The sequence below is a fragment of the Magallana gigas genome, chromosome 2, assembly GCF_963853765.1.
Source record: "Magallana gigas chromosome 2, xbMagGiga1.1, whole genome shotgun sequence".
NCBI lineage: Eukaryota > Metazoa > Mollusca > Bivalvia > Ostreida > Ostreidae > Magallana > Magallana gigas.
In genome coordinates this window covers 27,020,763-27,041,203 of record NC_088854.1, presented here as the reverse complement: position 1 = coordinate 27,041,203, position 20,441 = coordinate 27,020,763, and the positions used below count along the sequence as shown (strand labels likewise).

The 20,441-nt window shown below is 32.7% G+C and overlaps 2 protein-coding genes across 2 annotated transcripts; both read right to left on the bottom strand.

The window, feature by feature from the left end:
- Positions 1-698: 698 nt before the first annotated feature.
- Positions 699-13,068, bottom strand: LOC105317319 (titin homolog). The gene is made up of 12 exons (XM_066075907.1): positions 12,936-13,068; positions 12,224-12,541; positions 11,599-11,771; positions 8,861-8,990; positions 8,400-8,549; positions 6,669-6,785; positions 5,976-6,254; positions 2,890-3,177; positions 2,514-2,675; positions 2,144-2,320; positions 1,262-1,585; positions 699-940 (listed from the first exon to the last, which is right to left on the bottom strand). Exons 1-12 carry the CDS (start codon positions 12,982-12,984, stop codon positions 780-782), a joined length of 2,328 nt encoding a protein of 775 aa, XP_065931979.1. The 5' UTR covers positions 12,985-13,068; the 3' UTR covers positions 699-779.
- A 2,664-nt stretch (positions 13,069-15,732) lies between these two features.
- LOC105317326 (ankyrin repeat domain-containing protein 7) lies at positions 15,733-20,083 on the bottom strand. Its single transcript, XM_034462277.2, has 5 exons — positions 19,950-20,083; positions 19,359-19,827; positions 18,744-18,845; positions 17,601-17,807; positions 15,733-16,219 (listed from the first exon to the last, which is right to left on the bottom strand). The coding sequence occupies exons 2-5, from the start codon at positions 19,708-19,710 to the stop codon at positions 15,960-15,962; spliced, it is 921 nt and encodes a 306-aa protein (XP_034318168.1). The 5' UTR covers positions 19,711-19,827; positions 19,950-20,083; the 3' UTR covers positions 15,733-15,959.
- Positions 20,084-20,441: the final 358 nt, after the last annotated feature.

Sequence of the window (20,441 nt, the reverse complement as noted above, 5' to 3'; positions counted from 1 at the left end):
AAAAAAATGCTGGCCTCAGCTGCATATGGTCACTTGTTGTGTGTTGTTTCATTTTATCTAAAATTCTATAGACGAGGAGACATATCTTTTACGGGACGTTGAAAATTGTACATCATGTTGTTATGTAGTATTCAAATCCAGTACTCTAAAACTAGTGAGTTATGAACATGGTCCATTTCTTTCTTGAAAACCTGCCGCCACAAAATATACATGTAGTCCCTTACTAAACTCTGTAAAATTGTAATTTAAAAAAAAAACAATTTTATTCAAAAAATTGTAAAACAAGAAAGGTATAAAAGTTGGGTCATAAAGAAAGTGGATAGGCCATGAAGTGGATGATTTCTAGGTAGGCTTGAAATAGTGATGTCTTTGATTTGATTTTAACCAAATAATTGTAAATCAACGTATACAACTGTTACTACTACTACTATTACTTCTTTTGGCTACTTTGTAAGTGTGCTAGAGCTTCTAGCACGTTTTACCAATATTAAGAGAGAAACTAGCGGTATATAAAACTCTAGAAAAGACAATTATCACGTCAAATCTTTCTGTGCGAGAATGTACATGTAATACTTCTCTCATACATGATGATATCATTACTTGTAAATATGATATCATGATTAAAAGGCTTAACAGTTAAAAAAAAATATCTAATTATATAATGTATACATAATTAAAACATAGAATAAGGTTTCATAACTTTATTTCAACACCATATAACAATTAAGCAACATTGAAGAGGATCGACCAATAAATATTTTGTTTTGTTCAACGATTTATTAAATATTGTAATTTTTTAATATATATCCTCGAAACATAAGAAACGCTATCGCAGAACCCATAATGATTCCAGCTGGGCCATTCATCTTAGAGGAGGATGCGTTTGGAGGTAAGGTGGCAGCTACGGATGGGACAGGTCTTAGTGCTGTAGTTGATTCATCTATAAAAATTAATTTCTCTGAACGTTATGGTTACGTATACTTTTTTAATCATCTTATCTATAATCTTATGTATCGTTAATCTTGTTGGTGGGAGGGTTCAGTTGAATACTGCCAACAGAACAATCTTTAATACAGGACTTTAAACACTTTTAGGAATACAAAACATCCATCTGTTATGATACACACTATTAGATTTTAAAAAGTTTAACCTTTATAAAAAAAAAACCCAGAAAAAACTATTTCACTCATTCTATTTGATTTGTCATTTTCTAGAAATATTTTACTTGATGAGTTAGGAAAGAACAAGAAGAGTAAATTACCTGAGCAAGACGAATTCTTTAATACCCGAATGTAAGTCTTTGCAATTGATCCTCTGAAATTATTTGCTTCAACAAGATATGTTCCAAACAGATGCCTATGCATAACGGGAATGTGGTAATTTGTTTTGTAAAATACTTTTGTGTAAGTTCCGGGTCCCACCCGTCCTTCAAGGTGATGCACATATTTACGGGTATTCGGTAAAAGATACCAGGAAATAAAAGGTCCAGGAACAGACACAAATGATGCTGTCATATTCAGCTCAGCCCCCTCACAGGTTCTGTAGGTCTGATTCATCGGCGCATTGTTAGCTAGACGAGGTGTGCCTTCGGGAGAAAAAGGTTTCAGCGTACAAATTATTACAGGTATAGATACTTCTTGAAGATAATAGAACAGATAAACTGGTTTTAACATAAATGTTATGTAGCATGTATATTGCTGAATTAGTGTTCATGTACACTTTGTAGAGTCTGCATCATTTTAAGATTCGGGAATTTGCCCCCAGATAATAAAGTTAAGTCTGTATTATTGATAAGATGTCATAATGTGCCAAAAGAAATCAAATATGAATTGTGATTTCAATGTATAGGATCTCAGCTTACCTTGAAAAACTGCCATCATTGATAAAAAAAGAACTTCATAAAGAAATGATAGGCACTTTGCTTAGTGAGAGTTTTTTTCCATCAATATAATGCAATAATTTTGCAAAAGAAATCCAAATTATTTATGTTATAAATCAAAACATCTATGGCCTACCTTGCACAGTTTTAAATTTGCTTTTTTAAGCTTTAAACTTCAATTTTAAAAAAATACAAACTTTGCTCGGTACATGAAATTTAATATTGGTTTAGAGGGTCAATGTACCTTTAGATGACTTAACTTACATGCGATGGTATTGCTGTAGTGGGTTGTTTTTATCGTGGAGTTTCCTTTCCTGTTCGTGGCATACACGGAATACTTGTTTCCTGTATCAGTACACAAGGGAGGGAACACGGTCAGAATGGCCGTGATTTCACAGTCATAAGTGCACGTCATGGTCTTGTTAGCACTGTATCTGGAGTCTTTGGTAGAATGAACAAAAATCAAGTCTTATTAATATTTTAACGCCTTACACGTTCATATTAACACTGACATCTTTTGATATCATATATAAAATTTGCATGTACACGAAACTAATTTAACTTTTCTATTAGATTTCGCGAACTACGGATCTGGATAGAATTTAGCCATTCCAGTTAAAATGTATCATCAAACCTAAGGGCAAAAACGAGTTCAAAGATTTTTCATGTGAGATGCCCCACGTGATGGTGGCATTTGGATACGTCCTTATGATACTGGTTACAGTGATGGGAACACTTTCACTGTATGGATTCCCAGTGTATCCATTTAAAGTCACTGACTTTATTTCTGGAGCATCTGTGAGAAAAAATTTCTAAGTTCAATGTTTTTACCTAATCTCATTCTTAAAAAAATAACAAAGATTTTTGCTATGATATGCAATGCATTTTTACGTAAAAAACAAATAATCAAATATTCAATTAATTAAAGACAACTATATTTTCTGCACTTCCAATAATATGATGTTAATAAAATTAATAAAATGGTCTTCAAATAGCATCGTTTTACTAACATTTCACACGCAGCTCAAAGGTCACATTTCCTTCAAAATTATCTCCAATGACGTTGTTACTTGCTCTACACATGTAGATTCCGACATCGGAGGATGATGCATTGCCGAGGTTAAGGACGGCAGTGGATGCCCTGTATCTGTATGTATTCGTCCTATAGTATTGAACCCAAATGTATCTGCAGGCAGGTTCACATTCGGCGGAGCAAGCAATGGGCGGTACAGTCTCTCCAGCGTCCACTTCGAACGTTGTTAAATTTGGAGACAGCTTAACGGAGTCTCCAGGCCCATCTGTGTTACAAATAAATTTATCAACTGTACATATGAACACCCAGGTCAACTTAAGCTACAATGCACCCTAATCTATTCTATGCAGCACTATTCAAAATACGAAATTATTGGTCTCAGAGATTATAAGAATATAAGGTAAAAAATGAATTTTGTTGTCGTTATGTGAGGAATAAAGTTATTTATTGCCTTGTTTATAAGAAACTAAAACATGGAAAAATAAAACCAATGATTTGTACACATTCATACTACTATGGTATCATTAAAATTCATGGCCCAATTAATGTTTGTAGTATTTGTGAATTAAGACGTTTATTTTTTCTACAGAAACTGTAAACCGACGCATCAATGAAATTGCATCTCAATTAACAAGAGGCCCATGGGCCACATCGCTCACCTGAACAGCAGTTCCTTGTAACATTACATTTCGTAGCATATGCTTTTTCTATTTTAAACATTGAACCCCTTTCTCGGGACCCAGTTATGGTCCGAGGTTTATGGTTGGCTTGAACAACATAAATAGTAACATAGGAATGAAAATGTGAAGCACTGCGGTGGGACCGCACGTACACAACCTAAAAAACTGAACATAGCAGAGTTCCACTTCAAGAGGAATAACTCTCAGACTGTACAGAACACAAGAAAGATAACTCTTGGTTCCTCTACATTAGAGTTTACACAATTTGAGGATCCTTGCATAGTAATCTCACAAACTGTAGCATTATAGTTCTCGAGAAAAACTTTTTAAAAACATTTTCAATATATCTGTCTATGTTAAACTTTGAACCCCTCTTGGGGCCACAGTATTAGTCCAGTGCTAAAGTTTTAATTATTTGGAATCTACATTATTTAAGGATGCTTGCCTAGTTATCTCACAAGCTGAAGCATTATAGTTCCCTAGAAAAAGATTTTTCAACATTTTCCCTCTTTATTTCTATGCTAAACTTTGAACACCTCTTGGGGCCCCAGTATTAGATTGAGATCACGGCTTTTATAGTTTCGAATCTACATTATTTGAGGGTGCTGACGTAGTTATCTGACAAATTGATGCATTGTAGTTCTCGAAAAGAAGATTTTTAAACATTTTCCATATATACCGGTACTTCTACATTTAACTTTAAACCCATTTTGGGTCTCTAGTATTAGTCCAGGGGTCACTATTTTAAAACTGTCGAACCTTCATTATCCAAGGTTGTATGCATGATAGTAATCTCACAAATTGAAGCATTGTAGTTCTCGAGAAGAAGATTTTTTAACATGCTACCTTTATATTTCTTTAATAAATTTTGACCCCATCTTGGGGCCCCAGTATTGGTCCGGGGGTCACGGTTTTACCAATTAGGAATCTACATAATCGAAGGATGCATGCATAGAAATTCCACAAACTAAAACATTGTAGTTCTTGAGAAGAAAATTTTTAAACTTTTCCTTTATGTTTTTTAAAATGTTTAAATTTTGAACCCCTCTTGGTGCCCATCAATTGTCCGGGAGTTACAATTTTTTGAATCTCCATTATTTAAGGATGTACATGTATGCATAGTAATATCCCAAACAGTTGCACTATAGTTCTTGAGAAGAAGATTTTAAAACATTTTCCTACATATGTTAAAATCTAAACCCCTACTGGGGCCCCACTTTTTGTTCGGGGGTCACGATTTTTACAATCTTCACTATGTATACAACCTTTTGTGTATGTATTGGCATTTTTGGTGAAGCGGTTCTTGAGAAGAAAATTTTTAAACATTTTTCATATGTAGTTCTATGTTAAACTTTGAACCCCGCCTGGGGCCCCAGTCTTGGTCCGAGGGTCACGATTTCTACAATTTAGAATCTTCACTATGTATACAAGCTTTTGTGTAAATATTGGCATTTCTGGTGCAGTGGTTCTTGAGAAGAAGATTTTTTAAACATTTTCCTAAGGTATTTCTATGTTAAACTTTGAACCCCGCCTGGGGCCCCAGTCTTGGTCCGAGGGGCACGATTTTTACAATTTAAAATCTTCACTAAATATACAAGCTTTTGTGTAAATATTGGCATTTCTGGTGCAGTGGTTCTTGAGAAGAAGATTTTTAAACATTTTCCTATGTATTTCTATGTTAAACTTTGAACCCCGCCTGGGGCCCCAGTTTTGGTCCGAAGGTCACCATTTTTACAATTTAGAATCTTCACTATGTATACAAGTTTTTGTGTAAATATTGGCATTTCTGGTGCAGTGGTTCTTGAGAAGAACATTTTTTAAACATTTTCCATATGTTGTTCTATGTTAAACTTTGAACCCCGCCTGGGGCCCCAGTTTTGGTCCGAGGGTCACCATTTTTACAATTTAGAATCTTCACTATATATACAAGCTTTTGTGTAAATATTGGCATTTCTGGTGCCGTGGTTCTTGAGAAGAAGATTTTTAAAGACATGCACCCTAAACTTACTGTTTCGCAATTATCTCCCTTTTGAAAAGGGCTGTGCCCTTTATTTTAACAATTTATAACCCCCTTTCCATAAGGATGCTTTGTACCAAATTTGGTTAAATTTGGCCCAGTGGTTTTTGAGAAGAAGTTGAAAATGTGAAAAGTTTACAGACGGACGGACAGACAGACAGACGGACGGACGGACGGACGGACGACGGACAACGGGTGATCAGAAAAGCTCACTTGAACCTTCGGTTCAGGTGAGCTAATAAGCAAAAAGCCCACATTCCAAAAACATGCACCCCCTCTACGAAAATAAACGGTGCCACAGTACTTGAAACTAAAATGAAAAGTATGATTTCAAAAATTAAAACATTTCAACATGTTTAGCCATACATTTGACAACAACATTGACTGTGGTGTTTCCTGTGACTTCTTCAGTCGTGTTGTTCTCTCTCATCCTTAGACTTGTGGCTTCTACGACATACACCCCTGCTTGTTCTCTTCTTATGTTTTGGAGACTTAGCTTCAAATTTCTGGACAATAACTTAGTACTGCCTTCTTTTCTCCACGATATTTTCATAGGGTGTGGATTTGCAATAATATAGGCTTCAACAGTAAAATTCTTTCCTTCCTTTACCCACATTGTTGAGAAAGTAGAAAATTCTGGTCCATCTATTAAAACAGTTAAGCTGTTAAGCTAAAATTGTTTTTATAAAAATTGAATCTTTAATAAGTACATTTCAAGTTACGACACTTGAATGTAATACTGAATTTACAAATTTGAATAATTTTAAGAACTTTTCTTAGCGATACCAATACAAAAAAACCAAAACATTTGACTGAAATGAAAAACTCTGTAGATTAATAAGTTAGATGACTCTGATGTGTAAATAAAAAACTATCCGCTTTTACTAATATGAAATGTTAATTGTCTTCCAAATTGATATTGTATATTTTGTCTCATATATATATATATATATATATATATATATATATATATATATATATATATATATATATATATATATATATATATATATATATATATATATATATACATAATCTTGAAATAATATAAATACAAACACTGTATAACAAGCTTGACTTGAATGGAACTTCTGGCTACGGAGTTTTGAGCTTCACAAAAAAAGTCAGTAGAGCTTAGGTGTCTTGGCATGTTAGTTATTACTAATTGGTCACTTCCTGAAAAAAATATAATAAAGAATAATTAAAAACTAGACTTTGACCCGTGCGTGCATGGGTTGACATTGCATATGATATGATGCATTTACATAATTTTTAGCTTTCAGCCTAGAATAATGCTTTTAATTTCACTACACTCTTCTTAGTTAGAATAATCTAACTGTGTCTAAGGACAGGCCTTCACAACAGTTAAACTGCCTCCCTGGTTCCATATACCCGTTATGTAGCAAAAAAATGGCAGAATCGCTCCGAAATTTTGGAGAAAATTAATGAAGCTGCATTGAAAATATAGCGGTTATATTATTCATAACAAACCAAGAATTCGATTCTATTATTTTAATATAGAAGTATAGATGATTTGAACTCAGACAAGTTCATCAATTACTGTTTATGAAATACTCTACATAGTTGATATCTTTTTCATTCTAACTATGTTGTCAGTAGAGAGAGCACGATGAAGTCAAAAAGAAGTTTCACACACAAATTCATCCGATAACAAATGGTCTCAAAATAACAATTTCGGTGGATTTTGACATCAATACAAATTTCTGTATTGTATTGAAAACCGAAAGCATAAATTAGAACACTTACTGTGGGTCATCAAACTTTTCCTGTTCTCATGAATAAATCATTCCTTTTTTTTTTTGGATAGGATTATTTTCACTTAATTTTCAAAACACACACACACCCACACACCCATATATATATATATATATATATATATATATATATATATATATATATATATATATATATATATATATGTAGCAGTGTTGATTTTATATCTTTAAATGAATAAGAAGAAAATAATAACAAGAAAACAAAACGGTTGGAAGTTTACCACAACAACGATAAAATCATGAAAAACAGCAGACATTTCGACACTAATGCTGATGTGAGCCTTTGGGTAAGTTTATCCAAAATTATAAACTAGGCTCTCATTTTAAGAATTTTAGAATATATACAAATTGATAAAAATAATAATAATGATAGTTTAAAGGGACTTGGACACGATTTGACTTACAATTTCCAAATTTTATTTTTAAGTTTCAAAGTTTATAATTTCAAAGTCAAATATCAAGTTATAAGCAAGAAAGAGAGTTCATAATTCTTTGTTTTGTAAACAAAGCTCGAATATTGTCATTTTTACATATGTGTTGTATTTGCGTAGGTTTCAATCAAATGTATCTTTCTATTGTTTATAATAGTATTTATGAAGATACTGAACAAGTTTAAAATGTTTTTTACATGTCATTTTGTCTAAGAAATGGTAATTCTCTACATGACATTTTTTGTAAACAACTATAAGACTCGAGCTTTGTTTACATAACAATCGATTTTTACCTCTGTATCTCGCTTGTATCTTGACTTTAACAATCAATATTTTGGTCAATCATTTAAAATGCACCAGTAAACCATTTTATTCACAAAAAATAAAACTAAAATTTTTGATCTCATATCGTGTCCAAGTCCCTTTAAGCCAACAAGTTATTCCAGTTAATGTTTGTAAATCTCGGTATGTGTTTAAAACAATGAAAGTGTTCTTGTGTTCTTTAGACAAAATGATTTCTATCAATGTTTTTAAGCAGTGAGGGACTTTAAAAGTGATGGTACCTCTTCCAGACCAAACTGCACTGGCCATGGGACTGGCTGCCACCACTCCACATGTCAGATTCAAAGTGGCTCCCTTATCTACATAACACTTCATTGTGTCCTTATCTGTGACGTATAAGTACTTCCCCCTGACTTCTAGCTCTGAAGCAACTGAAACGAGATCTCAAATATATCTAATTGTTATTATAGCATATACACACAAATATACCTTGATTCGATGCCATCCTGCACATTAATTTTACCTGTATATTTATATGCTTGTTTAGATTTCAATGCATTGTTTATGTTGCTTGTATTGTATTTACATAAAAATGATCCTGTACATCAATACACAATCATGTATTAATTAAGATACTGGTGGATAACTATCATTTGAAACAAATTTAACGCAGTTATACCTGCTGAATTATTTAACATAACATATCCTGAGTTTTTATTCCTTACTCGGCATACAAACTTACAATTGACCTGTAACTGCTTCGATTTAGTGACTCTTTTATTCTTGTATCCTGTGGCTACACAACTGACATTAGACCCAGTGTAATCTCGAGTGTAGGTAAACTTCCACCATTGCTCGGTTTTGAAGTTACCCTAAAAAATCATGAAATACAATAGTAAACAAAAACATTAATGAAATAGTAAATCATTTTTTCACGTGTAGTAAAGAAACATAACTAAAGACCCATTGGCCATATCGCTCACCTGAGCAATGATAGTCGTTATAAAATCAGCTTTATGGAGTCATTTACACAATATCTGGACTATGTAGTGGAGAAGATCCTTTATAAAAAAAAAAAAGATTTTAATATTTTTTTCTAGATATTCCTACTTAAATTATTGTAACAGGGAGATTTCATATTCATATCCTACATTGAGCATTGCAGTTTTCAAGAATATCTTAAACAACTGTTTAAATATATATGTAAACATCCATCAAACTTTAAATCTTTTATTGGGTTCAAAAAATGTCTAATAATTCAGAATCAACAATATGTCAGAATACTTGCATAAACGTACATGCAATACCATATCTACTAACATTTTAATTTTTTCAGATTTTTTTTTCACATGTAAAATTTCACCCTCAAATGTTGCCCCACCCTACTCCCGAAATATCATGACTTGAATCTACACTATTTTAGGTCGACTTCACACAAGTTACAACCTCTAGATCTCTGGCCAATTGGTTTTAAGGATGACGTTTACTCAGAATGAAAAAAAAAATCCACTGATGATAATGAAAAAACCATCAATTGTATGTAATAGACCTTTGATTGTAGTGTTATTTTTTATTTTAAAAATATAGGTCAATGACCTACTTTTCGAGTTAATGGCCATTGAATATTTTTTGAAAAATCACGAAAAATCCCATAAAATAAAAACCATCAATTGTATGTTATAGACCTTTGATTACAGTGTTATTTTTCACTTTCAAGAATATAAATCAATAACCGACTTATCGAGTTAATGGCCATTGAATATTTTTTGAAAAATCACGAAAAATCACATAAAATTTTGCACTACGATTGGATTTTTCTTCATTGTAAAAATATTACAAATAATAAATAAAAACACTTTAAAAAATTAAATACAATTAATGAATGTTAGTGTCACTATATAGGTATAAAGCATTAAGATTTAAGCAACAATTTTTAAAAATATTCCAATCCGAATTTCCTCTATCAGTTTTCGCATCCCTACCCATTTTTGATCCAATTTTACAGAAATTTAATGATAATAATACATAAACATTGATAGTACTAAACTACGTATAATTACCTGATTCTGTTGGCATTAAGTTTAAATGAGGTCAATGATCAAAATTTTGAGATATGGTGTCTTTTATCATTTTTTAGCATTTTTCAATATATTTGCAATTCGTGCCATACGATTACATGTATTTTAATGAAAAAGTAAGGAAAAACCATCAGAAAATATACAACATTATATAGACTAAATATAAAAATGTTTTAGCGGAAAACAAAATCTGCAAAATTAAGTCCGAAATCCCTCTGTTTGGCCAAAAGTTTATTTTTGTTTGAGCCTAACTCCATAATAAACGGAAAAAATTGAATTTATTGTCAATAATAATTCATTTTATAAAATTAAATACCTTTTGTGTTTAGAACAAATTTTACTCATAACATTGAACTTTATAACAATCCGAATTTGAGAACTCAAACCCTGAGTAAACGACACCCTTAAGAGCAGGATTTTAAAGATTTTTCTCTATACATTTCTTTGTAAAAATTCAAACCCCAAATGTGGACCAATCCTTCATCTATAGGTCAACATACAGCTTGTTTTTGAGAATATTTTTTAGACTTTTTTTTTTAACTACCACTGGGGATCATGCTTTGAAGAAAATTAAGTCTACACTATCTAAGAATGCTTCTACGCAAATATCAGCTACTATGACAATTGATTTTTAAGAAGAAGATGTTTTAAAGATACCAATAAATGTTCAATAACTCTCTAGTAAATGATTCAAATAAAGCGTGACCCTTTTTTTTAACAACCGTGAATCCCCTCTACCGAATTATGATATGTGTCAAGTTTTATAGAAATCGGCATAGTGGTTGTTTAGAAGAAGTCAAAAATTTAAAGGTTTACAGATAGACAGATAGACAGACGGAAAGACAGACAGACAGACGGGACGGACAGACAGCCACACAAATGAGCGGATGCCAGACAAAAAGTGAACAGAAAAGATCACTTGAGATTTCAGCTCAGCTAAACATGTCATTTCAAATGCTGTTTATAATCATGTATTAATAGGTAAGCATGCGTGTGTATACATGTAAGACTCAGAATATATGAGTGGTCAAAATTGTGTGATCAAATAAACTTCGAGATAAGTGGTCAGAGTTAAGAATTATTAAAATCCGGAAGTGGAGCGACACTCTTTGTTCGCTCACTGGAAATAAGTTCATTACGGATAAGACATACATGTAAAAAAAACCCTCAAGCATAATTGATGTATGTAAGTGTAATTAATCTATGCGTAGAAGAAAACCAAACTCTTGCAATAACGTTTCAGTGGAAATAAATAGTTTTATTTGTTGTTTATACAATCAGCACCTTTCTTGTTTGACACGTTCGTTCGAACGTAGTGAAAGAGAACTGAACTATCAAGTAAGGCAAACCGAACTGAATGTTACATTTTTTATTCAAATGTTGTTTTAAAAGTCAGGCTTACATTAGTATTGGTGACAACAGCTTTAGAGTCAGGAGTGAATTCAGTGGAACCATTGTACCAAGTGAGGTTGACTGCAGGATAAGATTCGCTCACTGCACATTTCCAGTTGCCAGAAAACCCTTCCCGTCCAGTCTCACTGCCCCAGAGTGTCATTTTATTATCGTCTGGACCATCTACATGAAAAAACCTCGAATTAACCGACATATTGAGTTTCTTAGCTCGGCTGTCCCTATTTCATATTCAAAACGCTAATATAATACATGAACGCAATCATGACCGCTACATACAGTTCAGAGTTGTTGTTTTACAATGAAACGTACGACAAAGCCGTACATATTTTCAGTTAATGGAATTATCATAAATATCCAATAAACGAAATTTAAATAAAACCACTGATACACAACAATTCTGATTTGTTCATAATTTCAATCTCATATAATAATTTTCAATGATTAAATATTTTATGAAACTCTTCATTGGCAATAATTCCAGTTTATAAGATTTTATTCTTAAAAGCATACTATTAGATTGTAATATTAATTTTTCTGCAATTAACAATTGTACACCAATTTAATCGTCAGCTGTAAGTTACAATTATAAAATAATTCATAGAATTGCGACTCACAATGAACGGTCAATCTTTTCCCGGCGCCCACCAGACCACTGAAGCACGACAAAAACTGGTAATTGAATCGTCGATCAACGAGGACATTTGATACTTTGAAAATAGTCGTGTAATTCTGTGTACTGTTATCATACTCAATTACTGGATTCAAGGTAGAGTTCATGAAAGCACCAGATATGTCACGGTTAAAAAAGAAAAAGAAATAGGTGAGCGAGGTGTTAGGTGTTGTTGATCCAATCCAAGTACAGGTAAAGTTGACGGTATCGCCCTCCTCTAACTCCCCAAAATCATTAATGGTCACAATGAATGATGCACCAACTATTGTAAAAAAAAAAATACATCGTACGTATAGAAAGAATAACGTGTAAGTGTTAAATCCTCAGTCAAAATGACATGAGTTGGCAACTGTCTAAACAATGTTTCTGGCATTTGGGGAACATGCATTTAATTTTATTATATCAAATGAATTTCAAAATTTGTCTTTTAAGTGACAAGTTTATAAACATTACAAAACGAAGGTTAATACAAACAACCAATATTGATAGCAATAGCTCACAGAAGTTCTTAAAAAGAACATGGGATCTTAAAACCAGCCTCATCTCTGTGAGTTTAAATTCCGATAAGTATTTTTGTTCACTCTTAAGTCACTTTGCTGGAGTAGTCGGAAAAGCTATCTAGACCCAACATGCATGCTCATGTTTTAAGTCCAAACCTTTTATTTGCACAGCTAACACCAAAGAAATCACCACGAAGAATCTCATTTTGGAATTTGGTTCCAAAGACCTGATTTATTCTTCTACTAAAGGTGCGAATCTTTCTTGGCTTTTGACTTTAGTTTAAACTAAAAGAAAAGAGTATTAATTTAAATGCAGGTTGTTTACATTTACAATACAATTTAATATGCCAAATTTTACTATAGAATACATGTTACAAACGCTTAACAATGAGAATTATCATCAATATTAAATCAAGATGATTTGTCTCAAAAGGCGAATAGTTACATTTTCCAATTTATTTTCTATGAGACAAAACTCCAAATCGATTTTTATAATGTATAGTCCAATATATGTCATCAATGACAATTTTGATGTCTAATTGGATGTTATACTGAAACTTATCTATACTACTATATTAAAATAAAAGACTCGAATTTTTGGGCTTCAATACCGAGAAATCGGAAGAGTACTGCCTTTTGTTTTATATATTTTTAACATCATTGGTACTTGGAGATTACCAATTTGGTTTTGGTTTTTTTCTATCAGGCTTCGCTAATTAATAATCAACGAAAATTCCTTTAAAAATCCGGAAATATTCTGATTTTTTCCGGATTTTACAATCTTGCGCATGCGCATTACATTCACGCTAAATCGCCGGATGCTCTATAGTTTATGTTTCCACAAAATCATATTTGCATGGATAAACTCAAAAACGATAATACAAAAACGTGTAAATTTTTCATTTAAAAATTGCTATATATTCTGTTCATCAAAGGAAATACGGGAGATAACTTTAACTCAGTGCGTCTAATATGAAAAATTTCCAGAGTTCTGAATGTCAAAATGGTGTGCAAATTTGATGTATCTATTTCGTAATTAAAAATGATCGACATAATATGCAATGTCAACCCGTGCACGCACGGGTCAAAGTCAAGTATAATTATCACTAAGAAAGAATAATTCTTTGATTGTTATGATGAGATCAAATACGGTCAGGGGTGATCAACTCTATCATAAAGACATTCAAAGTGGTATCGAAATATGAATTTCTCTAGAACTAACTTCTGGAAGACATTGCCTATAAACGATAACCTGTATGTTAATTGTTTTGTCTCAACAACGTTCATTAATGTGTAAACTTTTAACGGATTAAGATGTCCCGTCCCAGAGAACTTTATAACGTTGCTGTTTATTTATCAGCTCTAAGAGTTTTTAAATATAGATTTAACTTTTTGGAATGCACCTTACATGTAAATAGTGCAAAAGTGCCAACTATTCCCCAGAATTTTTTTCATGTTCTAGCTGTTTTCTAACCCTTTTATAAACCAAGAAAAAATTGATTGTTGCATATTGCAAATGAACACTGTTTTTTTTTTTGGTTGTTTTTTTTTTTGGTTTTTTTTTTTGGGGGGGGGGGGGGGTATTTAGTTTAAGAATGTGTATTCCAGTGTTCATTTGCAATATGCGGCGACTATCAATTTACTCTTAGTTTATAAAAATTCTAATTCTTTTTAAAGTGATAGATATGATTTACCTTTGATTAAAACAGCGTTGATCAATTCCTAGGAGTATATATGTATATCCAAAATTTAAAAAAGAACAAAAAAGTATGAATGTTATATCCGCGTACTTAACATAAACAATCCATTACATGTACAGGTAGGCGAAGGCTAAGTGCATTACGGAACAAGATCGTTACAGAGCCTGGGCACTACATAAGATGTTCATGCACTCTCTCTGTATATACTCCTAGAAAAGATCCTTCCGGAAATGACTTGATCCTATATAATACACGAATCAAATAGTTCCTTATTTCTACATATCCGTGGTTTTACACTCTCCCATCTTAAATATCTGCCTGTATAATTAGTACAGCACAGAGTTAGTTTGAAAATTATTTATTATATATATTTAGTAAAACTAATTTGGAGGTGTGGTACTAATGTAAGTACTATGGTTAGAAAATTTGGGAAAAAACGTGCTACATATATATAATCTAATTTTCCTATCTGCTTTTTTTTAAACATTAACATCAGTGCTAGCGTTTGTAACATTCACCTTAGGTCTAAAACAGGAATTTTCAAAATGTATACAAAAACATGATCTGAGCTTTGGACATTTGGTTACATAACAAAGAACCATGAGCTCTGTGTCTTGCTTATAACTCGACGACTGACACTCAAATGTCGGTTGACCATTAGTATATCTTTCGGAAGAATTGTACACATTAAAAACGAAAAAAAAAAATAAATTTCAACCAAAACCGTGACCATGCACCTTCAACATGTTATTTAGTTCGCTTCGGGACGATAAAACCTTTGTTGAAAAAAAACTTTTTTATTGACGAATAGATATATGATTTAATGATTATTTTCGATTAGATCATATCAGATTTGTTATGTAAATCTGAACGTTTCATTTAATCTTACAATAATAAATACGCTCAAAACGCGTGATGACGTTTATATTTGTGCTCATGGCGCATGAATTAGCAAAGGAAAATGAACGTCGCAGATTTCCAATGCAAATATAAGGGGAAATATACACCGAGTGTAAATATTCATAGGCATTCAAAAGTTGGAGTTCTATTCGCTTTTCACTATCACTATTCGAATAGCGAATAGTTCTGAGTGCCATATTCATATAATATATAATAACCTGAAGTGAAGACATTTTGTTTCGAAAGATTACACATACATGCACATCCTTGTGAATTCTGACTCTTATCTCCTTACGAAATGAAGTCTCTTGATGCACCAACCCCCCCCCCCCCAAAAAAAAAAAAACCAAAAAAAAAAAAACACACACACACAAAGTGGCATGCCTAGGCAAAAATATAGAAATTTCATCAAGAGTATTAATTATCCGACAACCACTCCTCTCTGTGTTGGCGTAATTCACTCTCTTTTGATTAACAATGTGACAAATGAAAAATGCGAACATACCTAAATATTCTTATAAAAAAATGTTTTTCATAGTGTATGCACAATATAATACAAATACACAATAGCCACTGCATTTTAAGGTTCACATTCCTCAATATCTGTGATTGACAGTTGTTTTCCGTAAATAAAGGACAGTGAGATCTCGCTGACATTAGAGATGCGTCTGGTTGCTACGGAATTCCGGCGGCTCCACCCACCATTAGAAAAAGGATTCTGACATGCCTCCTTAATAGACTTTTTCTGCAACAACATTTCGGCGTACACTTTGTCTTGTGGGTCCCGACTTTTTTTTACCATCTCTTCCAAGTAATCCCGGTCATAGTCAATGCTATACTCTGTGATTGATAAAAAAAAATATTCATTCTGTGAATGGTCTTTTGTAAAATTTGAGTTTATTGGGTAGCAGAAAATACAAAATGTACAGCATGACTCTATACTAGACTAAGTATTTAATTCAGGGTAATCGTGTGTATGCGTTGCGTTTCATTGTAAACTTTTAACTCCATAACCTTCGTTCTTTAGTGGACATCACAAACGTTTCTTTCAACATGTTCTTAACAATATACATAACTGTCTAGCTGCAATAATGTAGCCCTCTCCGATTTTTTATATCTGATGTTTAACTGGAGAGGGCTACAATTCCACAGGATCTCCGTAATGGTGCAAAATTAATTTTTTAATGCGGCTGACTTCGGTCTAAAAAGATCGATTTTATATTTGACTTCCTTTAGATAAAATGATTTTTTAATTCAGGTTGAACAAATTAACCGTATATAAACCAAAACCAGATAAAACACATCAACATGTTTACCAGTCGTCTTTTTCAGCAGCCATGACAGTTCTCGCGTGATTTTATGGGATGTACGCTTGGAGTTTTGATGGGCTTGTTAACGTGAATGTCAGTGTAAATAATCGATCTTACCTCGTTATATCACTAAAACATCATTTAAGGAAATGGTATATAATGGAAAATTCATATTTACCGCGTTAATTATGTTTAAAATAGGGGAATTCCTATATTCAGTTCAAGATCCGCTCCTGAATTCTCATTGGCTGTCCCAAAATAAAACCGGTCAAGGTCAGTAAACATGGCGGACAAATTCAACTTTCGTTGTTGACATACACGAAAAATAACCGATATATAGACTATACTTGATATTTTTGGATTAATTTATGCCATAGACATTTACAATGTTTGAGTTCGGGTAAGAAATGCAAATGTTATTGTCATTTATGTACGATTTGAGACGAAATCGTTGCGGGAGTGAATCACTCCCGCACTTGCACCATTACGGAGATCCTATGGAGTTGTAGCCCTCTCCCAAAAAAAAAAAAAAAAAAAAAATCGGGAGAGGGCTACATTATTGCAGCTAATAACTGTCATGTACTTTATCAAACAAAAGAGTATTTGAAAAATGAGATACACAAGATACAAATAGTGGGGATGATGAAATATATATACATATAATGCTTTCTTCATGAATTCATAATGAAGTGCATACTAAATTGTATGTTCTTCAAAAATGTAGTAGGAATTGGATTTTTGAAAAGCAACTTGCAAACTTTTTTAGCATTATACTTACTAGTGCTCAATTTATTTTTTATTGTATGCCTGATATAAACATTAACTTGCATATCTCAGTGACACTTTTTATGCCGCATGACTTTTCAAGAAAGTAAAAACCACATGCATATATCACAGAAGTTTTAACTGACCGAATTTTTGAAGTAGTTTGATTGCCTCAGCTTTGATGATGGAGTTGGTTTTGAAAATGGTTTTGAGGATGGTGAAGCCATGGTTGTCCCTGACGTTCGTCTTACAGCCATTCTTCAGCAGGAGCTCCATACAATTCAGACTGCTCTCCAGCACTGCTATAAATAGAATTGTTCTTCCCTTAGCTCCGGACGCGTCGACGTCTGCACCTGATAATATATATACTAGTATATAGAAACAGGGCCATATACTTGTTAAATATGTATACATAAACACATAGACTAAGTAGAATTTACAACAGTTTTAAATTCCTTATCATTAGTCAAGAATAGATCTCGTTTTTAACAAAATTACTCATTTTTAAAGAATTTCTAATTATTTGAAAAAAGAAATCTTCATGCATTTGTGTTCTCCCAACCAAATTTTCTTACGATTTCTTCAGAGATTGCTATCTAATAATTTGCAGATCTGGGCAAAATAACGAATTTAAATAGATGATAAAACTTCGCTGTGACGAAACTTCAATTTCATTGTGAATATGCTTTTTGAAAATTCTTGTTCTTGGTTTATTACCGCTGTGGGATTGTGGCTAAATCGTTTAAATTTTTGTTCTACTTTCAAACGAGAGAGATAGATTTTGCTTCATTTTGAACTTACTCTGTATAAGTTAACGTGCACGTGGGGTTTCATAATAAACAATACATGTGTTTTTAACATGCCAATCTACCAAATGTGAAGCAAATTCAGCATGATATTTAATTATTACTATATGAACCTCTATGGACCACAAATTCCCTAACATAATTAAAACTAAAGGATTTAAAAATTTAAAGTTATTGTGGATGAGGAAACATGTACACTATATCCAAAATACATAGATTTTCAAAATGTGCTTAATACTAGACCAAAAATTGCATTTTGAAATTTCATAGAAAGCTAAAAAGTGTATATACATGTAATTCCCAGCTGGTTTCGAACTCATGACTTGCAGATCAATATTTCACGACTTAAATTGCTCTGTTATACATAATAGATATTGTGAAATATACAATTAATTAGACAGTTGCAGTCAATTTCATCGTCTATTAAAAAAATACGGCTTAGCATTGAGTTGTGACATACTACATGAGCTGAATTACATGTACCTGCAGTGATAAGCGATTCTGCGATCTCCTCATAGTCATGGTACACAGCAGTCATTAAAGGTGTGTATCCTTGCGGGTTTTTCAATTCCAATTTGCACAATCCTGTTTTTAAAATAAAGAAAAGTGACTTTAATGTGTCTGAATGAGATTAAACTCATCTGAAGTAAAGGCTGAAGTGGGGTTTTCTTTTCTGTCCGACCGGCGTCTGTCGTCGACGACGAAATCGTGGTTAACTGTTCACATTTTCGTGTCTGTCCAAACTTGAACCACTGTGCCAACATCAACACAACTTAACAGAAAATATCCCTGGATGAAGGGATCTGTAGTAATGAAGTCTAGATCTGTTACATGTAAAATAAATGATCCGATCCCCTTTTAAAATGAGATACATGAACATATTATTAGGAAATAATGTCTTTAAAATTGAAACCCAGAAAGCTGATGATCTCAAACCTTTTACATTAAAGCTTCCTTATATATGGAAATTTCAAGTTTGTTTGTAGCATATAATTATATACTTTTGGTCAGAGAGAGGCAATACACATGTATATGTAAACCAATGGATGAGGTGGAGAGAGATAGAAAAAGAGAACGAAAGAAAGAGAAAAAGGGTACCTGTGTTCACAAGTTGTTTAACTATTTGTAAATAACCCCTTTCCACCGCCTCATGGAGAGGCGTGTTTCCATTTTTATCCGCGATATTCACATCCGGTTTCGGATCACATTCAAGCATTATTTGTACCAGTTCCGGATTTTCAAGATACACAGCAAGTCCCAACGGAGACCGGAAGTTGCCTGTTCTTTTGCTGAGACTGGCATGTCCGTTGGCTTTGATGAATTGTCGCAAACCCTCAGCATTGCCTGTAGAGACAATGGTCCATATACTGACTTCGTCCTTGTCTTTGGCCTTTGATCCCTTTGAGAAATCAGGGATCTGCAATGCCACACTTTTTCGACGAGTGTTCATGATAGATGAGAGAAAGATGCATAGATTTCATTTTGTTGTCCCTGATTTAAGTCTTTTTGGAATTGACATTTCTCCATAAATCTTCTATTCAAATATTTTTGATACAAAATCGGAAAGCTGTAATTAACATAAACATTATATTAATCAAATTGGTTGCGTTTCAAAGGAGAGAGAGAGAGAGAGAGAGAGAGAGAGAGAGAGAGAGAGAGAGAGAGAGAGAGAGAGAGAGAGAGAGTTACCTGAATGCTAGTAAAATATAATATCACATTTACATCAATTATACTAAATTATGCATTTTATATTATTTACTGCATGACCTCTGGTAAGTTCCAAATAACCACACGGAGTGGTTTCCAATTCATGTAATAGGATTGGAATAAGAGGATTATTTAAAGCACTAGCAATTCATTATTAAAACAACAACATGAATGACAAAGAAAGTGGGAATGTTACTAAATTTAAAAAGAAGAAAAAACAATTGGAATGAATAAGGTAACTATGTTTAATTGTTTTTGATTTTTATACCAATTATAATTGAATTAAAATCTTAAAGTTTGAAAATTCTTATCATAATTATAAATTATAATAAAAATCACCTACAGCTCTATTACAACATAATTATACATATTTCGGATGTGTTCTAAAAACTGAATTATATTTATACCAATCGATGACCATGTACATGTAAGAAAAAGGAAAAAATGCAATTCTTGGATCCGCTCCAAACCGAA

Excerpts from the sequence above, each read along its gene's own strand:
- LOC105317319 (XM_066075907.1), bottom strand. The coding sequence starts at position 12,984 with ATGAGATTCTTCGTGGTGATTTCTTTGGTGTTAGCTGTGCAAATAAAA. Across the intron at positions 2,676-2,889 it reads CTTTGAGCTGCGTGTGAAAT|ATGCTCCAGAAATAAAGTCA; the intron begins GTTAGTAAAACG and ends TTTTTCTCACAG. Across the intron at positions 2,321-2,513 it reads GAACTCGTTTTTGCCCTTAG|ACTCCAGATACAGTGCTAAC; the intron begins GTTTGATGATAC and ends ATTCTACCAAAG.
- LOC105317326 (XM_034462277.2), bottom strand. The coding sequence starts at position 19,710 with ATGAACACTCGTCGAAAAAGTGTGGCATTGCAGATCCCTGATTTCTCA. Across the intron at positions 17,808-18,743 it reads AGAATCGCTTATCACTGCAG|GTGCAGACGTCGACGCGTCC; the intron begins GTACATGTAATT and ends ATATATTATCAG. Across the intron at positions 16,220-17,600 it reads CAAACTACTTCAAAAATTCG|AGTATAGCATTGACTATGAC; the intron begins GTCAGTTAAAAC and ends TATCAATCACAG.